The sequence below is a fragment of the Tursiops truncatus genome, chromosome 11, assembly GCF_011762595.2.
Source record: "Tursiops truncatus isolate mTurTru1 chromosome 11, mTurTru1.mat.Y, whole genome shotgun sequence".
Classification (NCBI taxonomy): domain Eukaryota; kingdom Metazoa; phylum Chordata; class Mammalia; order Artiodactyla; family Delphinidae; genus Tursiops; species Tursiops truncatus.
This window is the reverse complement of record NC_047044.1, coordinates 39,036,554-39,054,218: the sequence shown is the minus strand read 5'-3', so window position 1 is coordinate 39,054,218 and position 17,665 is coordinate 39,036,554. Positions and strand designations below refer to the sequence as shown.

At 38.6% G+C, this 17,665-nt stretch overlaps 1 protein-coding gene across 1 annotated transcript in view; it reads left to right on the top strand.

The window, feature by feature from the left end:
• The window catches only part of SYT1 (synaptotagmin 1), a 538,616-nt gene that overhangs the window by 343,719 nt on the left and 177,232 nt on the right, over nucleotides 1-17,665 (top strand). The window contains exon 5 of the mRNA XM_019952111.3: nucleotides 884-1,066. Within this exon, the coding sequence (XP_019807670.2) occupies nucleotides 901-1,066 (166 nt within the window). The 5' untranslated portion in view covers nucleotides 884-900. The remainder of the gene's footprint in view (nucleotides 1-883; nucleotides 1,067-17,665) is intronic.

The following is a 17,665-nucleotide window of genomic DNA, read 5'->3' as shown; positions in this document are numbered from 1 at the left end:
GTGGCATGGACATACATACACTACCGAATGTAAAATAGCTAGCTAGTGGGAAGCAGCCGCGTAGCACAGAGAGATCAGCTCGGTGCTTTGTGACCACCTAGAGGGGTGGGATAGGGAGGGAGGCACAAGAGGGAAGAGATATAGGAACATATGTATATGTATAACTGATTCACTTTGTTATAAAGCAGAAACTAACACACCATTGTAAAGCAATTATGCTCCAATAAAGAATTAAAAAAAAAAATTCACCCAGCAAGACAAGTGAATTATTGATCATAGTATTATCTATAGTAAATGTCAAAAAAAAATAACTGGGCAGAAAGCATGCTATCAATAAATGAGATTCAAGAACTAATTTCTGTATAACATTCAGGAATCTTAGAGTATCAGTGTTACAATAGTATTCTTTACACCCATTTTAAAATTTACTAACATTTTGAATGTGCTATCTTTTATAATTTATCAACACTTCCAATATAAATATTTGGTCTCTCCTTTTCGGAAACGCAAAACATTTAGAGTATAGAGCATGTATGTTGTCAGCAATTGTTTCATGGACATTTCAGTAGGATATGGGTTAAAAAGTTAAATCTATATAGCAAGTAATTGCCTGTATAAATAACTAATAGATTTGACAGTTTCATTTTATTGTTAGGAGAAAATGCTTTCAATAACTATGTCTGGTCTTACCTTCTGGGGAAGAACCTTCTCTGTGGTTCCATAAATATTTCATGAACCAACATAAAGCAATATGCTAATGACAGGCTGTTTACCCAGTGAGCAGATGTGCCCTCTGATGTTTTTTCATCTCTAGAATAGATCTGATGTGGGGTCAGTTAAACCATTTTGAATTGTTCTTTTTTTTGCTTCCCTCCCCTCACAGTTTCACCTGAACCTAAAATGGTGAGCGAGAGTCATCATGAGGCCCTGGCAGCCCCGCCAATCACCACTGCTGCGACTGTTCTACCAAATAATGCCACAGAGCCAGCCAGTCCTGGGGAAGGAAAGGAGGATGGCTTTTCTAAGCTGAAGGAAAAGTTTATGAATGAGTTGCATAAAATTCCATGTGAGTATTGCATATTGTTACTTGAGTAAAAATAAATGGTTGAAAATCAACGTACCCATTGGGAGGAAAAGAATTCCTCTTAACCTAAGTGTACCTTTGATTTTTTTATTATTGGAATGGTAGTATTCCAAAAATAAAATGGAATATTCTTGGAAATGGAATATTCTTCTTAAGGATTTAAATATACTTAATAAATGAAAATCCAATTTATAAAAAAAACTATCTTGTGTTTAATGTAGGTGGGCTCTTTTTTTTAATCTTCTTCAATGTCTCTTTCTCCAGAGAATGTTAACGTTTTATGTGTTGTGTATTTTAGATTTGTATTTATGAAATCATTCCATTGTAAAGATTATTCCTAAGCAATAGCTAAAATGTACTTTCCCATTATTACAAGTTTGGTTTTCTTTCACTCATCTGTTAATATTTCAAAAGCTTTTGCACACTTTTTAACATTTTCTTTGTTGTCATTGGGAAAGAAACAATAACCTGGACCTAAGTTTATTTGTGTGGGTATAGCACTAAGTCCAACCAGCGCCATTTAATTTAAATCATAAACTACAGGTTGTTCTTTTTTCTTCAGAGATGAACATTTACTATGCACTAGACACTTCTCTAGGTTCTGGGAAAGTAAGTTTTGGCCCTCACAAAGCTTTTATTCTAGTGGGGGAAAAGAAATAATCAGTAAGGAGGCAAATGTTTATGGTACATCATGGTGAAATGGTGAATAATATAAGGAAACAGAAGGAGAGTAAGTGGGAAAGGGAAGGGGGTAGAGGGTAAAAGGTTATTACTTTTTAGGATTATCTGAGCTGATTTCCTTTGTAAGGAAACCTGGAGGAAGTAGGGGAGAAAGCTCTAAAACCTGTGTTATACAAAGGCCCTTAGGCAAGAGTCTGTCTGGAATGGCAAGGAGCTCAGTGTGCCTTCCGTAGAATAACACAAGGTAGAGAATGGCGGAAGACAAACCTGAGGCCGCTATATGGAGCCTAGTGAATTGTTCCAAGGAAGCTGGGTTTTACTCCGAGTGAAATGAAATGGCTTCGCAACATTCTGAGCAGAGGGATCCCATGATCTGACATAGGTTTTTCTTAAAAATCACTCTTGCTGTTGTGTTGAAAATGTGCTTAGAGGGGCAAGGACAGAAGATAAAGCAGGCTGTTGCAATCATCTAGATGAGAGATTTACCAAAGCTATAAGAGTTATTCTATAAGGACATTGAGAAACTAAATGAAAACTACAGGGAATCAATTTCTTATCCTCCCAGGAATTAACAACTTGTTCATCTGTTTGTCCACCTTTAACAAATCCAAGTGCATCTGAGAGACACTCTTAGCTCAGTTGTCAGTAATTTCCATTCCCAGCATGAAGTTCCATAACCTAGGGAAGAGGGAGATGGTCCAATAGAGCGATCCCTAGGATGGAGAACACAGGCTCTCAGGTTCTCTTCCTTGCTCTGCTGCTGAGCTGATGGACTGATTTGGGTATCTTTTGATATGACTTTGAAGTCATAACTACAGGGCAAAAGCCAAATGCACCTGTCATGGGGGCAAACTCTCCCTTGAATATTTTATCGAAATGCTTGCTCTAAAAGAAATGTGTTAGAGGGAAGCAGAGATTGAAAAGAACAACACCAAATCAAACGCGTATTCTGCCTTGTCTTCAACACCATTTCCTTCTCTGGAAGAGTAAACAATATGAGAAGCAATGGCAATGTCGATACCAGTGAGATTTAATGTTCCCCGTGTATCCACACACCCATTCTCTCATCTCCTTTAGGCCTTCACCCAATAGCATCTTCTTAATTAGGACCTCCCCAACCATGCTATTTAAAACTCTAACCCATTTACCCCACCCAATCTTTGCCAGCATTTCCTGTCCTCTCCCTTGCTCTCCCTTGCTTTATTTCTCACTGTATTACTTAGCACCATCTGAAATGCTATGTATTTTATTATCTGTTGTTCAGTTGCTCTGGCTCTCTCCAAAATAATGTAACCTCTATGAGTGCAAGAAGTTGGGTCTGTTCTATGCATAGTTTCATCCCTGGTGATCCTTAATATATACGGGGCACTCAATATCTATTTGTTGAGTGAATTAATGAATGAATCAATGTTGATTTAACTTATATCCTGAACCACCCACTCTTAGATTTTCAGGCCTTAAGATGCTGAAAATTTAAAGCATATGAAAAAATTTAAACAAAAACGTCCTACTGTATGGCATAGGGAACTATATTCAATACCCTGTGATAAACCATAATGGAAAGGAATATGAAAAAGAATGTATAAATATGTATAACTGAATCACTTTGCCGTACAGTAGAAATTAACACATTGTAAATCAACTACAATAAATTTTTTAAATTTAATTTCTAACACCAAAGAAAGCATCATTTCAATGCTTGACTGTGTCATTCACATTGAAAAAACAAGTTGTTTCCATATTTATAGTCATAACTCCATCATTTAGCCTTCTCCACTTAGTGCCAGCTATTACTTTATACTTTCCTCCCTGTGTATCAGCAGGAAAAGAATCAGCTGGGAAAAAATATCTATGCAACTCTCCCTTCTTTTTTTCTTTCCCTTGGCTATTCTTATTTCTTTCCTTCTTCCCAAGCCACTATCCCATTCCTGTGTTTCTTTCTTCGGCACTGGGAATTAGACCAGGAAATCAGCCTTCCTCCATGGAGATTTGCTTTGACCAGCAACCTAAAATAATAGAATGTCAGAGGATCTAGGTAACACCTCTAGAAATATTATGTTGCTGGCTCTCTCCTTGATTTAATGGGAAGAAACAACTGAGATACCTAAAATTTTTAAACGGTTTGGTAAATAAGTTTAGGAAAACTAAATAATAAATACAGCCATGCAGGTTTATGATAAATATTGTAACGGCGTATTTTACACTTTCATTTTAATCCATCACAATTTTTACTGCCCGTGTAATTGAAATTTCTAATGGGATTTATACACAGAGAGCAACACTCAACAGAAATGAAACAGATCCCTAAATCAAATTCCTTTAGGAGCATATGTTAGATAAATGTTATCACTTTTGACTTGGCATAATACGGTGATGCTAATGACAGGTAACAAATTAGAATATTAATTGATTTCCGTCTCTGAACTAAATCTTGGCTCTCTGGCAGATGTGTTTTTTGCAAAACTGATAGCAAACAGCTTTAGTCTGTCACTTGAAATTCCCACTTGTGAAAAGAGAGGTGTCACAATGGCAAGGAGTGTGCATGTCATTAGTTGGGTAATCTGCAGAGTCCAGCACGGAGCATATTCAAAGCAAATTGCCTGATGATAGCATCCACAACACCACAGGGGTTTCAAATAAAAAAAGGAAAAGGAAATGCTAAATGCTGAGCATTTTTATCTTTCAATTCGTTCTGCACGCTGTTATCTAAATGAAGCAGACAAGGTTTTTCAGAATGTTTCTTTATTTTGCAACTTTGATTTTAATATGACTAGGGCCATGGTTGGTTTGTAAAGCATGAACTTGTGTCATCCAAATAGCTGTGATTAAGGTTTTGATATTCATGAGCTTCTTGAAGTAAAGTGCAACTTTTCTGAAGCACAGCAGAAAACCAAACAGCCAGAACTTGACTTTGAGTCTAGAATAAGAGCAAGTGGGCTAAGCGTAGTTATGTGATTTGTGCAGAAATACTATTGGATAGACAGTTTAAACAGGGATTAAAAACACAAGCTTTGGTTACAGACTGCATGGGTTCAGATCTTAGCTCTGCTACATCCTAGCTCTGTGACCTTGGGAATTATTTCATCTTTCTGTGCTTCAGTTTCTGCTGGTATAAAATGGGGGTTAAAAATAATATCTCCATCATCGGGTAGTTGGGCAAAGGCATCAATGCATAGGAAGTGCTTAGAGTGTCTGGCACAGAGTAAGCATCCTATAAGTGTTAGCTATTATTAGAGTCTAGTTGTCATTTTTAACAAGTGTATTCCTCTTTCAGAAAAGCCCTCTATTCAGGTCAGACACCCAAACTGAGAAAATTCCAGAAACTTTGCAGCCAAATATTCAAGCATTGCCTTCTTTAAACACGTTCCAAGGATGCCTGTTCTAGGAAAGACAGATTCCTTCTTGGTGTTTCCTCTTCCCATCACATCTAATTTTCTTTTTTTCCTTTGTAATTTCATTTTCTTACTCCCTCATTCCTTTTAGCCTACAGGTATGCTCAAAAAAGTCCACATATTTGCAAGGGCCTAGTGAAATGCTATGCATCGTAGGTGATTCAGAAATGTCAGTTTCCTTCTTTCATGCTCTAAGATTTTCTTCTTCCTTTACCTCCTCCATCACCCACCATTCTCACTTCCTCCTTCGTATCTACATCAAACTGATTGGAAACAACAATCTAGATCCTGACATCTATTTCTTCAACTTCCATTAACAAGTCAGCTTCTTCTGCTCTGATCTGCATTGTCAAGTACTATTAAAAGGGTCACCAGGTACCTCCTTTTGCACAATTATGAGGGTGATTGTCAACCTTCATTTGGTCAGATATTTCTGTGTCGTCTTTATGATCAGCGGTCATCATCTGAAAACTCTTGATTTCCAGGAGTCTACTCTCATTTCCTCCTCTTGCCTCCTTCCCTCCTTATTCTCTTTCATTGACTGGTCCTCCCTTTTCATTATCTTTCCTTCCCTGAAGTGGTAGATGTCATGGTTTCCAGGGTTCCATTTTTAATCCTGTTGCAATCTTATTCTCTATGCTTTCCCTGGACCATCTCATTCCCCTGGCTATTCAGATAGGAAATCTCACTATTATCCTTGTCTCCCTCATCTATTGCACCTCCAATTCCATACCCGCATTCATTTAAGTCCTGTGAAATCTCCTCCTAAAAAACCTCTCAAAACCAGCCAGCACTTTGCTTTCTCTCTTCCTGGATTCCCTTACCCAATTAACCCTGACACGTTTTTTTTTTTTTAATCACTCAACCAGTTCAGATGTTACCATTTAGATAAGAAGTTGCCTCATTTCCCAAAGCAGAATTGTTTGAGTCGTCCTCCAGCCTTCAAAGCTCTTCATTAAAATCTTTGTCTTGGTTACCTTGTTTTGTTTGGTTATATCTGTCTTTCTCACTGAAATGTAAACTCTTCAGAGGCAGGGACAATTTCTTACACACATTCGTATCCCCAATCCCCAATTTGAAAGTATCTGCCACCAGGCTAGAAACTATACTATAGGTATTACCATATTACAAGTATTAACACTACACCAAATACTGTGGTTCTTGTGCCATGCTTGGAGAAACTATGATCTAGAAAGCAATAGTTTTCAAACATTTTAGCCAAGGATCCCTTTGTTCAAATAAAATATTATACGGAAACCTATGTACAGGAAGTCAGAGCTGCCTTGGTGAGTAAACACATCTTCCTCACTCACCCTCCCAAGGTTTATTAGCAGCAACAAAGACACCTGGCTGTATGGAACACAGTTTGAAGGCAGTGGCCTCAACAAGTGGTAGATATATCAATGTTATCCCTCACAGCAATAACCAGTGAAACTCAACAACCAGTAGTGATATAACTGGTTAAATATGGCATAAGCAAATATTCATCCATGAGGAAAAATGCAGTCCAGTAACTTTGTTTTCCCTCGTGGGGCTGCAGAATGAATATAATGCTACTGCCGTATGTTAGTGTCAAGAACACAATGTTAATTCAAGAAGATAATTTCAAGAAACGTAGGAAGAGAACCCTTAGGAACATATAGTAATACCTAGCATGTGAAGAACAATAATTATTGTAACGATTGCCAATGTTCACTGAGCACTTAGCATGGGCTGTGCATTCTGTGAAATCAACCTCCATTCTGCCCTGTAAAATCTCTACTAGGTGTGAACAATTATTATCCCCATTTTACAGATAAGAGAGCTGAAGCCTAGTAAGGCACACATGGTGCAGGTTGTAGGTGCAGGGCTGTGGCAGGAAAATTTTTGCAGTTTTTTTGCCTTCACAAAATATCACAAAGACTGCAAATCACCTCCACTGTTGCTTATCTCCACTGACTTGAAACTCTTAGGGCTCTATGTGCCTGTTCAGAGATACTGGTTGGTATTTGATGTTCATCTCTTGTTATTTGTTTTACTAAGTGAATACTTGGAATACAAGTTTAGTACTAATTCAGAGTTTCTCCTTGGCTTGAAAGGCAAGTGTTTATTCACTTTATGTTTCTGCATTTCTTTTATTGGACTCACTCTAACACACTGTCATGTGAATAAATAATCCATTACTACCTAAGTACTAAGAGTTAGATTCTGTTGCATTGTATAGATGAACTCCTCAAATATCATCCACTGACTCAGCTTCCGCTCTCATCTGTTGACTCTGTACTTCTCACACTTCAGAAAAGCACTGGCTAAAATGTTAAGTGAGATTATTCATTGTTAACCTCTACTAAATGGAAATATCTATGAGAAAAAAGTTACAATGCTGATGAGCGTTACTTTCAGAGCAAGTGCTTTGCAATATTGAGTTACTTCATCAGTGCAATGCTGAAGGAATCTACTTGGAACAAGGACACTTAGAGATAAGGGTTGCAGTTCACAGCACAATGTAGTGATTCATGCTTACACTCAATAAATGGTTTTGTTTATTTATATCATTTTTCAAGTTTAACTCTGATTCAAAATGTAGGAAATGCATACGTGTATATGTAAATACAATGTGAATTCAATGTGTGTGTATTGAGTTACCATGAAAAACTTAATCCTAGGGCAGAAAGTCAGTTTGGTTCTTAAAATTTTGAGTTGGCACTGCCCCTTATAGGATATTATGAATACTCGTTGGGCCGTTTTTATTGTGCTGATAAATGAGCATGAGGGGCAGCTACTGGCATTTAGAGGCCCTGGGCCCGGGAACCCACACATCTTCCAACATGTCAGACAGTTTCGCACAATGAAAAGTTGTTCCACATTCTGCACAAATTTCACAATCTCCCTGGGATGTGCATATGGAAGGAACCCCTGTTTATAATTATCTGAACCTAGAATGACTTGACATAAAAGGTTAAAGTGTTTTCTGCGTGGCTCTGATATAAACTGAATATTCTAGCTTTTATTCTAATGTTTTCCTAACCTCTGAAGTTTCACTTGCTCCTGACTTTTTGCAAATCTTCTGTCTTATTTCATTAATTCCAAACATCCCTTTTAGCAGTTGCAAGCATTTGATTACTTCATCGTGTCTTCTAGTAAAGTTTTGTCTGAAGATTTTTACAGTGAACTGTGAATTATTTCATTACAAATTACTTTATTATTTCTCCTATATTATAGTTAGCACATTTTATTCATTTGTAAAATTTATGTGGGTATGTTGTATTATCTATTATTTACTCTGAGTAAAAGGATTGTTATAAAATATTCATTATACTACTGATTTTAAAGAGCAAGTGTGTAATCTGACTCTATCAACATCCTATATTCAATGTATAAACCTAACAAAATTATAGGCTTCTGATGCTGTATTTCAGGAAGGTTGTTTAAATGTGTCCTTGAATTTTGTTTCCCTCTTGGAAGCCTATTATGCAGAAAATTCCCCCAAGAAATTCATGCCTTTAAAATTAATTAGTGTTGTGAGATTTTATAAGCCTCCAAAGCATAGGTAATACAGAGTAACAGTAAGCACATTAAGCCACCCAGTTAAGATCTCAGCGAAGTTTCTAAACCTTATTTAGCTACATTCTCTTAGCATTTCAAAGATATTAAGTAAACACACCTAAGAAAAATAAGGGGAGTGAACAATATTTTGGACATATATTAAAAATAGCTCAGGAGGTCTTCCCTGGTGGCGCAGTGGTTGAGAGTCCGCCTGCCGATGCAGGGGACACGGGTTCGTGCCCCGGTCCGGGAATATCCCACATGCCGCGGAGCGGCTGGGCGCGTGACCCATGGCCGCTGAGCCTGCGCGTCCGGAGCCTGTGCTCCGCAACGGGAGAGACCACAACAGTGAGAGAGAGGCCTGCGTACCGCAAAAAAAAAAAAAAAAAAAAAAAAGCTCAGGAATCACCTTGCTGAAATACTGTACCAATAGATAAATACATTTAAAAATAATTTTAAACATCTATTTCTCACCACATAGCAGTTGCATGTCAAAATACAGGCTACATTTTCACTCAGGGAAGTCTGACTATAAATGCAAATCTATAAAGAAAACAGCAAAAGGAAAGAAGCTGAGAGACTGCCGTTTTCGCCTATTCTAATGACTATGTAGACCTTTTATTGCACTGCTGACCTGTCAGGTTTGTGCCAGTTTCTATTAAATTAGATAAAGAATTTAGAAGTGGAAACCAGAGGGAAATTATGCGATGTGCCATTATCTTTTTAGCACTCGGCTTTATTTTTCTTTGTTTTGATTTTCATTTCTGAGAATACTATAATAAAGAGATTTGAACTTGTTTTCTTCTCAGTCCACATACCTCCTCACTCTGCCTTTTAAGTGAACTTAGATAACTTTGAAATAAAGATTAAGAAGATATTGGCCCAGGGCTTCCCTGGTGGCGCAGTGGTTGAGAGTCCGCCTGCCGATGCAGGGGACACGGGTTTGTGCCCCGGGCCGGGAGGATCCCACATGCCGCGGAGCGGCTGGGCCTGTGAGCCATGGCCACTGAGCCTATGCAAGATATTGGCCCATTTAAAAGTTTCCTCACCAAGCAACACTTTCATTGAAACCACTGTACTGGAGGAATCTCAAAATCACTTCAACCCTCTGCCTTTTTCTCTTTCAAGCTTTTTACATACATACAAGTTATTTTTAAAGGCAACAGTAAGCTACAAATAATAGAAATATATTTGACTAACAATTATGCCATTTATGGAAAGGAGTGTGTACCTGTCCACAAAAGCTTAGAAAAGAGCCAGGATCTCATGGTAATAAACTTTAATTGATAGAGTTAATGGTTCAATGCCTTGCAAGTAAAATTTTATTGCAATAATGTTTTTTCATAAGGATTTGAATCAGATTCGTTAAAATCAGTAAACTATTGCAGTAGATTAAAAACACTGCTGTTGGGCTTCCCTGCTGGCGCAGCGGTTGAGAGTCCGCCTGCCGATGCAGGGGATGCGGGTTCGTGCCCCGGTCCGGGAAGATCCCACATGCCGCGGAGCGGCTGGGCCCGTGAGCCATGGCTGCTGAGCCTGCGCGTCCCGAGGCCGCAGCAGTGAGAAGCCCGCGTATCGCAAAAAAAAAACAAAAAAAACACTGCTGTTATATAAATATTACCCCTAGATTCTTCTGTACACTTCAGTAGCCTTAAGTTTTAAGACTTTGACCATAATTCTAAATTAGTCACTCAGAGGCTCTGGCCCAGTATTAGTTGTTAACCCGCAGTAGGGGAGCACTGTTTGCTACAATAAGAGGCCAGAGGGTGAGCTCTGGAGTTGTTCTGCCTTGGTTCAAAGTCCCAATTCTGCCATTACTACTACATGACCTTGGGCAAATCATTTAATCTCTCTGTAAAATGAGGATAATAATAGTACTTACCTCTGGGAAGGTGTGAGCAGTGAAGTATTAATATATATAAAGTGCTTTAAACATTGTCTGGAATATAACATGGGCCATATTCAAAATTCATAAACTCCTAATGCGTATTTATATAGCTCCTACTGTGTGCTAGGCTGTGTGTGCCATGCTTAGGAACTAAACTAAAGCACATCATTTTAACTTGTTTCTGGCTTCGATAGCATTACAGGCTCAGAATTTTTCTACCAGAAGGACCTCTAAATTAAACTGTCTTAGCAAGACATCAACAGTATTGTAAGATATGATATGATTTTTGCATACATTCCAGTCTCATCTGCAATTATTCACCCTCACACAGTTTGTTTTGTCAATACAGAGACTCTTAGAGTTACTGAATTTATTATGCACATTGTCCCATGCTTCTAGGTCTTTGCACAGACTCTCTCCTCTGCCTGAAATTGCTTGCTGGCCACTGCTTGTCTAGCTGGACTACTTTTAGTTATGCCTAAGGGCTCAACTCTTTTTTAAAGGTCTTCCTGTCCTCATGCTACCAATCCCATAATCTAATATTCATCAGCAATTCTCCCTCTGTAATAAGTCTGTGCTTTACATATGTTCATAATTTTTACTTTCTATTTTACTTTTGTGTTTTCTCTCTTAATATGAACCAGTCTACGTGAGATCAGAACACTGTCTTTTCATCTTTGTGTCTCCAACCTCAGCACAAAACTTGGCTCATAGTAGGCAGAATTATTATTCTCCTTTAGCTCAAAAGATCCTACATAACTATATTAACAAGGAAAGGACTTCCAATCCTAGATACAGAGGACAGATTGGCAGAAGCCAGAGGCAGGCGGTGGGGTGGGGAAAATGGGTGAAGGGGGTCAAAAGGTACAAACTTCCAGTTATAAAATCAGTCATGATGGACGGATGGGGAAGTAAGTTACAGCATGGTGACTATAGTTAGTAACACTGTATTGTATATTTGAAAGTTGCTAAGAGAGGAGATCTTAAAAGTTCTCAACACAAGACAAAAACATTTCTAACTGTGTGTAGTGATGGATGTTAACTAGACTTATTGGGGTGATCATTTCACAACGCATACAAGTATTGAATCATTATGTTGTACACCTGAAACTAATATAATGTTATCTGTCAATTATATATCTGTTTAAAAAAGGGCTTCCAAAGGGGTATCACTGGAAAGGGGTAATAATAATAATCAAAGGTGAAATTCAACATTATGCTGGACTGAAGATGGGCCACCTTCCAGATCCCTTTTGCTTTCCCCTCAACCACTCAGCCCTTGACAATCATCTTTTCTCACCTTTGATTTTTCTCTCCCTTTGCTCAGCCTTTGCCATCTGCTGTTTTGTTTTCTTTCCTCCTTGCCTGTGTTGTATCAAAATGTTAGGAACTGTTTGATTCTCTTTGGCCTGGTGGCAGCCCAGTCTGATTCATCGCTGAGATACAAACCACCACCCAATCGGTCCTCAGAGTACACAGCTCTCCCCACAAGTATTTTTATTCAAGTGGAGACCTGGGACTTAATACCAGTTTCATGTTTTAGTTTTTAAAATAGTGCACGGTCCTGCAATGCCCAGGAAACAAGATGAGCTCATTTCTCTCAACGATTGCTGAACCACACAGCCTGGTTTCCTGTGCATTCACCGAGAGAGTTCAAAGCTATCGCTGAGTGTTGTGTTACGGCAGCTTTTACCACACTGTGTACTTTTGTGAGGTTTTCTCTGCTGAGTAGCTGTTTATAGGAAACTTGTATGAGTCTCCCTGTTTCACTTATCAGCCACACAAAGCACAGCCCTTTGGTCTTTGGGGGATCGTTGCTGCCGATGAGGCCACAAGGTGGATATCGTTTGAAGTGGTGCTTCAGAATGGCCTTGCCAGCCATCTTCTGCCCACACTAACTGGAACCGTTCCATATCACCTCACCTTTCCACGACTGCTGTCATCCATCCACCTGTCTTTTCCATACCTGTTAATGTGGCTCTGATGTGATTTACCTGGCTGTCTTTCAAGTCCTCATCAGTAGAGACTCTGTTTTGCTATTTTGCATTCCGTAGCCTTCACCTCTAACAGCAACGCTACGGATGTGAAAGCCCAGGAACTCTCGTAAGAGTTCAAGTTTGATGATCTTTCTAAAAGTTGAGCACCACGTGATTTCACCAGTGCCTCAATTACTGGAAAACGGATCATTTCCCGAAGTCAGTTCTGCTGCTTTTATCCTTCATGGGAGCTCGATGTACCTTTGCTTCTATCTGGATTCCCTGATTTGGCCATTCATTCAGCCAGGGAGAGTGGACCTGTCTGTACAGACACCCAGTGCCATGTACCTTACCCTTCCTGATACTCTCTTCTCCCTTGGTTCCTGACACTTTAATCCTCTTTCGTTTTGAGTGTTCTTTTTCTCTTTGCCTCCTTCAATCACTGATAGGTACTTTCCAAGGACCTGCCTTTGGCATTCATCTACTGCTATGATTTCTTCATAATTTCAGGACTTTCAGTATTCTCTTTATGTAAATCATACTTCTAAACTCAATCCCCAGTCTTGATGTCTTTACTGAGCTCTCCCCTTTTGTTCAATTAACCTTATTAAGGAATGATTTACGTGCAATAAGATGCACCCACTGCAAATGTACAGCTCTGTGCATTTCGACAAGTATATGAAAGGTAATCACCCCTCAAAAAATGCCTCTAGGCCCTTTCCAGAAATTCCTGCCCTGGTTCTAGGTGATAACTGATCTGCTTTCTGTCACTATAAATTATTTTTGACTGTTCAAGCATTTCATGAAAATGGAACTATGCACTGTGTCGTCTTTTGCATCTGGCCTCTTTCACTGAGCCTAGTGTTTTTGAGATTCATCCATGTTCTTTTATATACCAGTAATTCATTTCATTTTATTGCTCAGTATTCCGTTGTATAGATATCCACAATTTGCTTATCTATTAATGAAAGTTTAGATTGTTTTCAGTTTGGAACTCATAAGATAAAGCTGCTGTAAATATTCCTGTGCAAGTCTTTGAGTTGATAGAAGTTTATGTTTTCTCTTGGGGAGTACCTAGGTGTGGAACTGCTGAGTATTAGTATAGAATTTATTTTTCTTTATGTAAGAAAAAAAATTGTCAAACTTTTCCTAAAATGACTGTGGTATTTACATCAGTGATGTATGAGAGTTCTAATTGCCCTGTGCCCTTGTCAACACTTGGCATTGTTGGTCTTTTAAATTTTAGCCATTGTATTACAGGTATCAAGTATATCACTATAATTTTAATGTGCATTTCCATGGTAACTCAAAATAGATTATAGATCTAAACATAAATATTAAAATTGTAAAACTTCTAGAAAACATAGCAGATAATTCAATGGTCTTGATACAGGCGAAATTCTTTTTTCCCAGCTTTAGTGAAATATAATCAATAATATAACATTGTATAAATTTAAACTGTACAATGTGTTGATTTTATACAAAATGATTACCACCATAGCATTAGCTAATACATCAATCTCATCATATAATTACCATTTCTTTTGGGGCTGAGAACATTCAAGATCTACTTTTAGCAAATTTCAAGTAGATAATACAGTATCATTAGCTATAATCACCATGCTATACACTAGATCCTCAGAACTTGTTTGTCTTATAATTGGAAGTTTGTACCCTTTGGCCAATAACTCCCCATTTCTCCTACCCAGCAATAGTCTGCCTAAAAGGACATCAAAACCATTAACAATAAAAGATAAAGGTGACAAATTAAACTTCTTCAAAAGTAAAGACTGCTTTTTTGAAATGCAGCACTAAGAAAATAAGGCAGGGGGCTTCCCTGGTGGCGCAGTGGTTAAGAATCCACCTGCCAATGTAGGGGACACAGGTTTGAGCCCTGGGCTGGGAAGATCCCACATGCCATGGAGCAACTAAGCCCGGGCACCACAACTACTGAGCCTGCGCTCTAGAGCCCATGAGCCGCAACTACTGAAACCCGCGCGCCTAGAGCCTGTGCTCTGCAACAAGAGAAGCCACCGCAATGAGAAGCCCACGCACCGCAACAAAGAGTAGCCCCCACTCACCGCAACTAGAGAAAGCCCGCGTGCAGCAACAAAGACCCAGCGCAGCCATAAATTTATTTATTTATTTTTTAAGAAAATAAAAAGGCAAATCATAGACTGAGAGCTCTAGAGTATCTGCAATACATAGATTTGAGAAAGATGCTGTTTCTGGAATATATTTTTTTAAAAAACTCTTACAAACCAATACAAAAATGAGCAAAGATTTGAACAGATATTCAGTCAAAGAAGATATACATGACCAATAAATTCATGTAAGGATCAATTGCACGATCATTTACATTCAACATTTTTAGTCATTAGGGAAGTGCAAATTAAAACTACAATGAATTTCATTTTTAAAGCTCTCTTTAAGATCCATTCATCTGTATATGCCATTTGCATATTTTACTAAATTGAAATTTAGTATATCCCAACTAAACTCACCTCCTTTTCCCCCCAAAAAATACACACACACCTCTACCCTGAAGCTCAAAACCCTAGCATCATCTTTGATTCTTCCCACTTTTTGTCCCCATTGTCCAACCAGGTAACAAGTTCTACTGCCTCAATCTCTGCCTTCTCTCCTCTCTATTCTCACTGCTGCTTCTCTATTTGGGCCGTCCATCTGTATTACAGTTATTAGGACCTCTTAAGAGATTTTCCCATAATTATCTTCCCCTGTTGGCCAATCCACTGTACATAAATCTTCCAGTTGTATCTTCCTAGAGCACAGCTCTGAACACACCAGTCCCTTGCTCAGAAACCTTTAGTACTTTCCCCCTTATCTGATTTTTGAACTCCTTTATTTGCCATCCAAGACCCTCTGTAGTCTAGCCCCAACCTACTTTTCCAACCTCAGTCCAACTTCTTTGAACTGAACTATTCACTGTTCCCCAGAGACATGCCTCCATTTCCTGCTTTTGTACCTCAGTCCATGGTGTTCCTACATCTGAAATGCCATTACCCCCATCTCTGCATATCCAAGCCTTCCTAACCTAAATGATAAGGCTCAATTCAAATGCCAGCTCTTCCGTCTTGCTCCTCCTGAATAACCATTTTACTCTTTCAATATACTTATCTTCTACCATGTAGTATTATGCCCATATCTTATCTTCCTTACCAGATTTAAGTTCTTAGAAGATAGCCTCAGACTTTGACCCCTTTTTTCATATTTTAGACTACGTGCTATGTGCCTTACAAAGGATAGGCAGTCAATAAATGTGTATGACCTGGATGAATTGCTTGGTTGTAGAATACAAAACAGAGTAAATTATCATTCCTGTAATCTAGTAGGAGAGATAAGATACGCAGAGACAGTAACAGTGTAAGACAGTAGAAATGTGTAGAGGAGTCATCAAAGATGAGCCTGGAAATGTAATTTGGAATTAGGTTAGAGAGGGCCATCAATATCAGGCTAAAGAGTTTAGACTTTATTAAATCGTTAAAGAGGAGCCAGGAACCATTCAAGATATTTCAACACGGAAGTAACATAATCATTGTTTTGTTTTAGGAACATCAATCTGACAGCAGTGTGTGGGCAGGAGAGATTACAAGGGGAGAGCCTGGAGAGACGGACCAGGCAGGAAGGAGGCAACTGAAGGAACAGTAGAGATAATGAAAGTATAAATTGATGTGGAAAGGAAGGCACAGATGTTCACACTCTGTGAACATGCAGTTGACAGACACTGCAACTGGATCTGAGGGTGTGTAGGAAAAAAAGAAAAAATATAATTCCAGAGTATCTGGGTGATCATTCCCCAATGATGCCCTGTAGGGAATGGGAATGCAAGGGAGAGTTCAGCATTGGAAATTGAGGTTTGGGGAGTTGACCACATATAAATCTAGGTTGTGAATGTGGATAGTTGACATAAGTAAGAATGTGTGGGATGGGGGTGGAGGGAGTCAATGATAAATTCTTAAAATAATAAAACTCATGGATGAGTAGTGAAATTGATGGCAGGATAAATGAGCTGTCAGAGAGTGGTGGGTAAAGCAGAAATGCAGAGTGTCATAGAAGCTAAGTAAAAATTTTCTGAGAAACAGTAGCCAATCTGGTTCAAAAGAAATGTATTGAATGTACTGCTTGAAATTCGGAAAAACAAAAATGACTAAAGCATGCAATCTACCCTTACCATGTTTTCAATATAGTGGGGGAGAGGGAGCAGATACCATCGTCATCATCATTACCAGTATTTTTGAGTGATTAATACAGGACCTCATCTATGTATTAAATTATTATTCCTCATAACAACCTTGTTGGGTACGTATTTATGATTTTAATTTTATAAAGGAGTAAAGCATCTCAAAGATATTAAGCAAAATGTACTCTGGTACAGGGCATAATGAACTAAGGATTAAAGAAGGGTGCAAGTAAGCAAAGCACAAAGGAAGGAGAAATGGTACAGGAGCAACAGAAGGAGTTAGTTAAGAAAGAGGTGCCTTTTGAATTAGGCCTTGAAAGAGAGGATTTATACAACCGAAGAACTGGACAGAAAGCCATTTCCTACTGAACAACATGAGTCGTGAGTGCCATCACAGTTTGATGGTTAACAGTTTGGTTTGGTGTGACTGAATTGTAGGACACATTGAAATGATGTTGATGCAAATCGTGTGACCCCATTTTTTTAGAATATTTAATGCTTGGCTAAACAGGTCATACTTTATCCTGCAAACCATAAACCTTTATGGGATTTTAAAAAATAGAGTGTAGGTCCAACTAATCTTTTTTTTTCTTTCTTGATGATCAGAAGAAATAATAACATATAAACATCCAGGCATGGCAAATGCTGCAAATAGATCATGGAAGCTTATGCTTGAGAAAAGGTCAGTGGATGTAGAGCTCTTTGTTGACCTTGGAAAGCCTTGTTTCATTAGACAGCTGGCTTGCAGGGTGTGAGGTGAGGAGTTAAGAAGTGAGAAAGTGGTGTGAGAAAGTGAAAGCAGTGAGTGTGAACTGTTCTCTCCCGTGATGGGACAAACAGAATGACGGCTCGTGCACTTAGCAGGATGAAGGGGAACTGGATAAGTGTTGAGGCAGGGAGCAGAATGAGATGAAATGA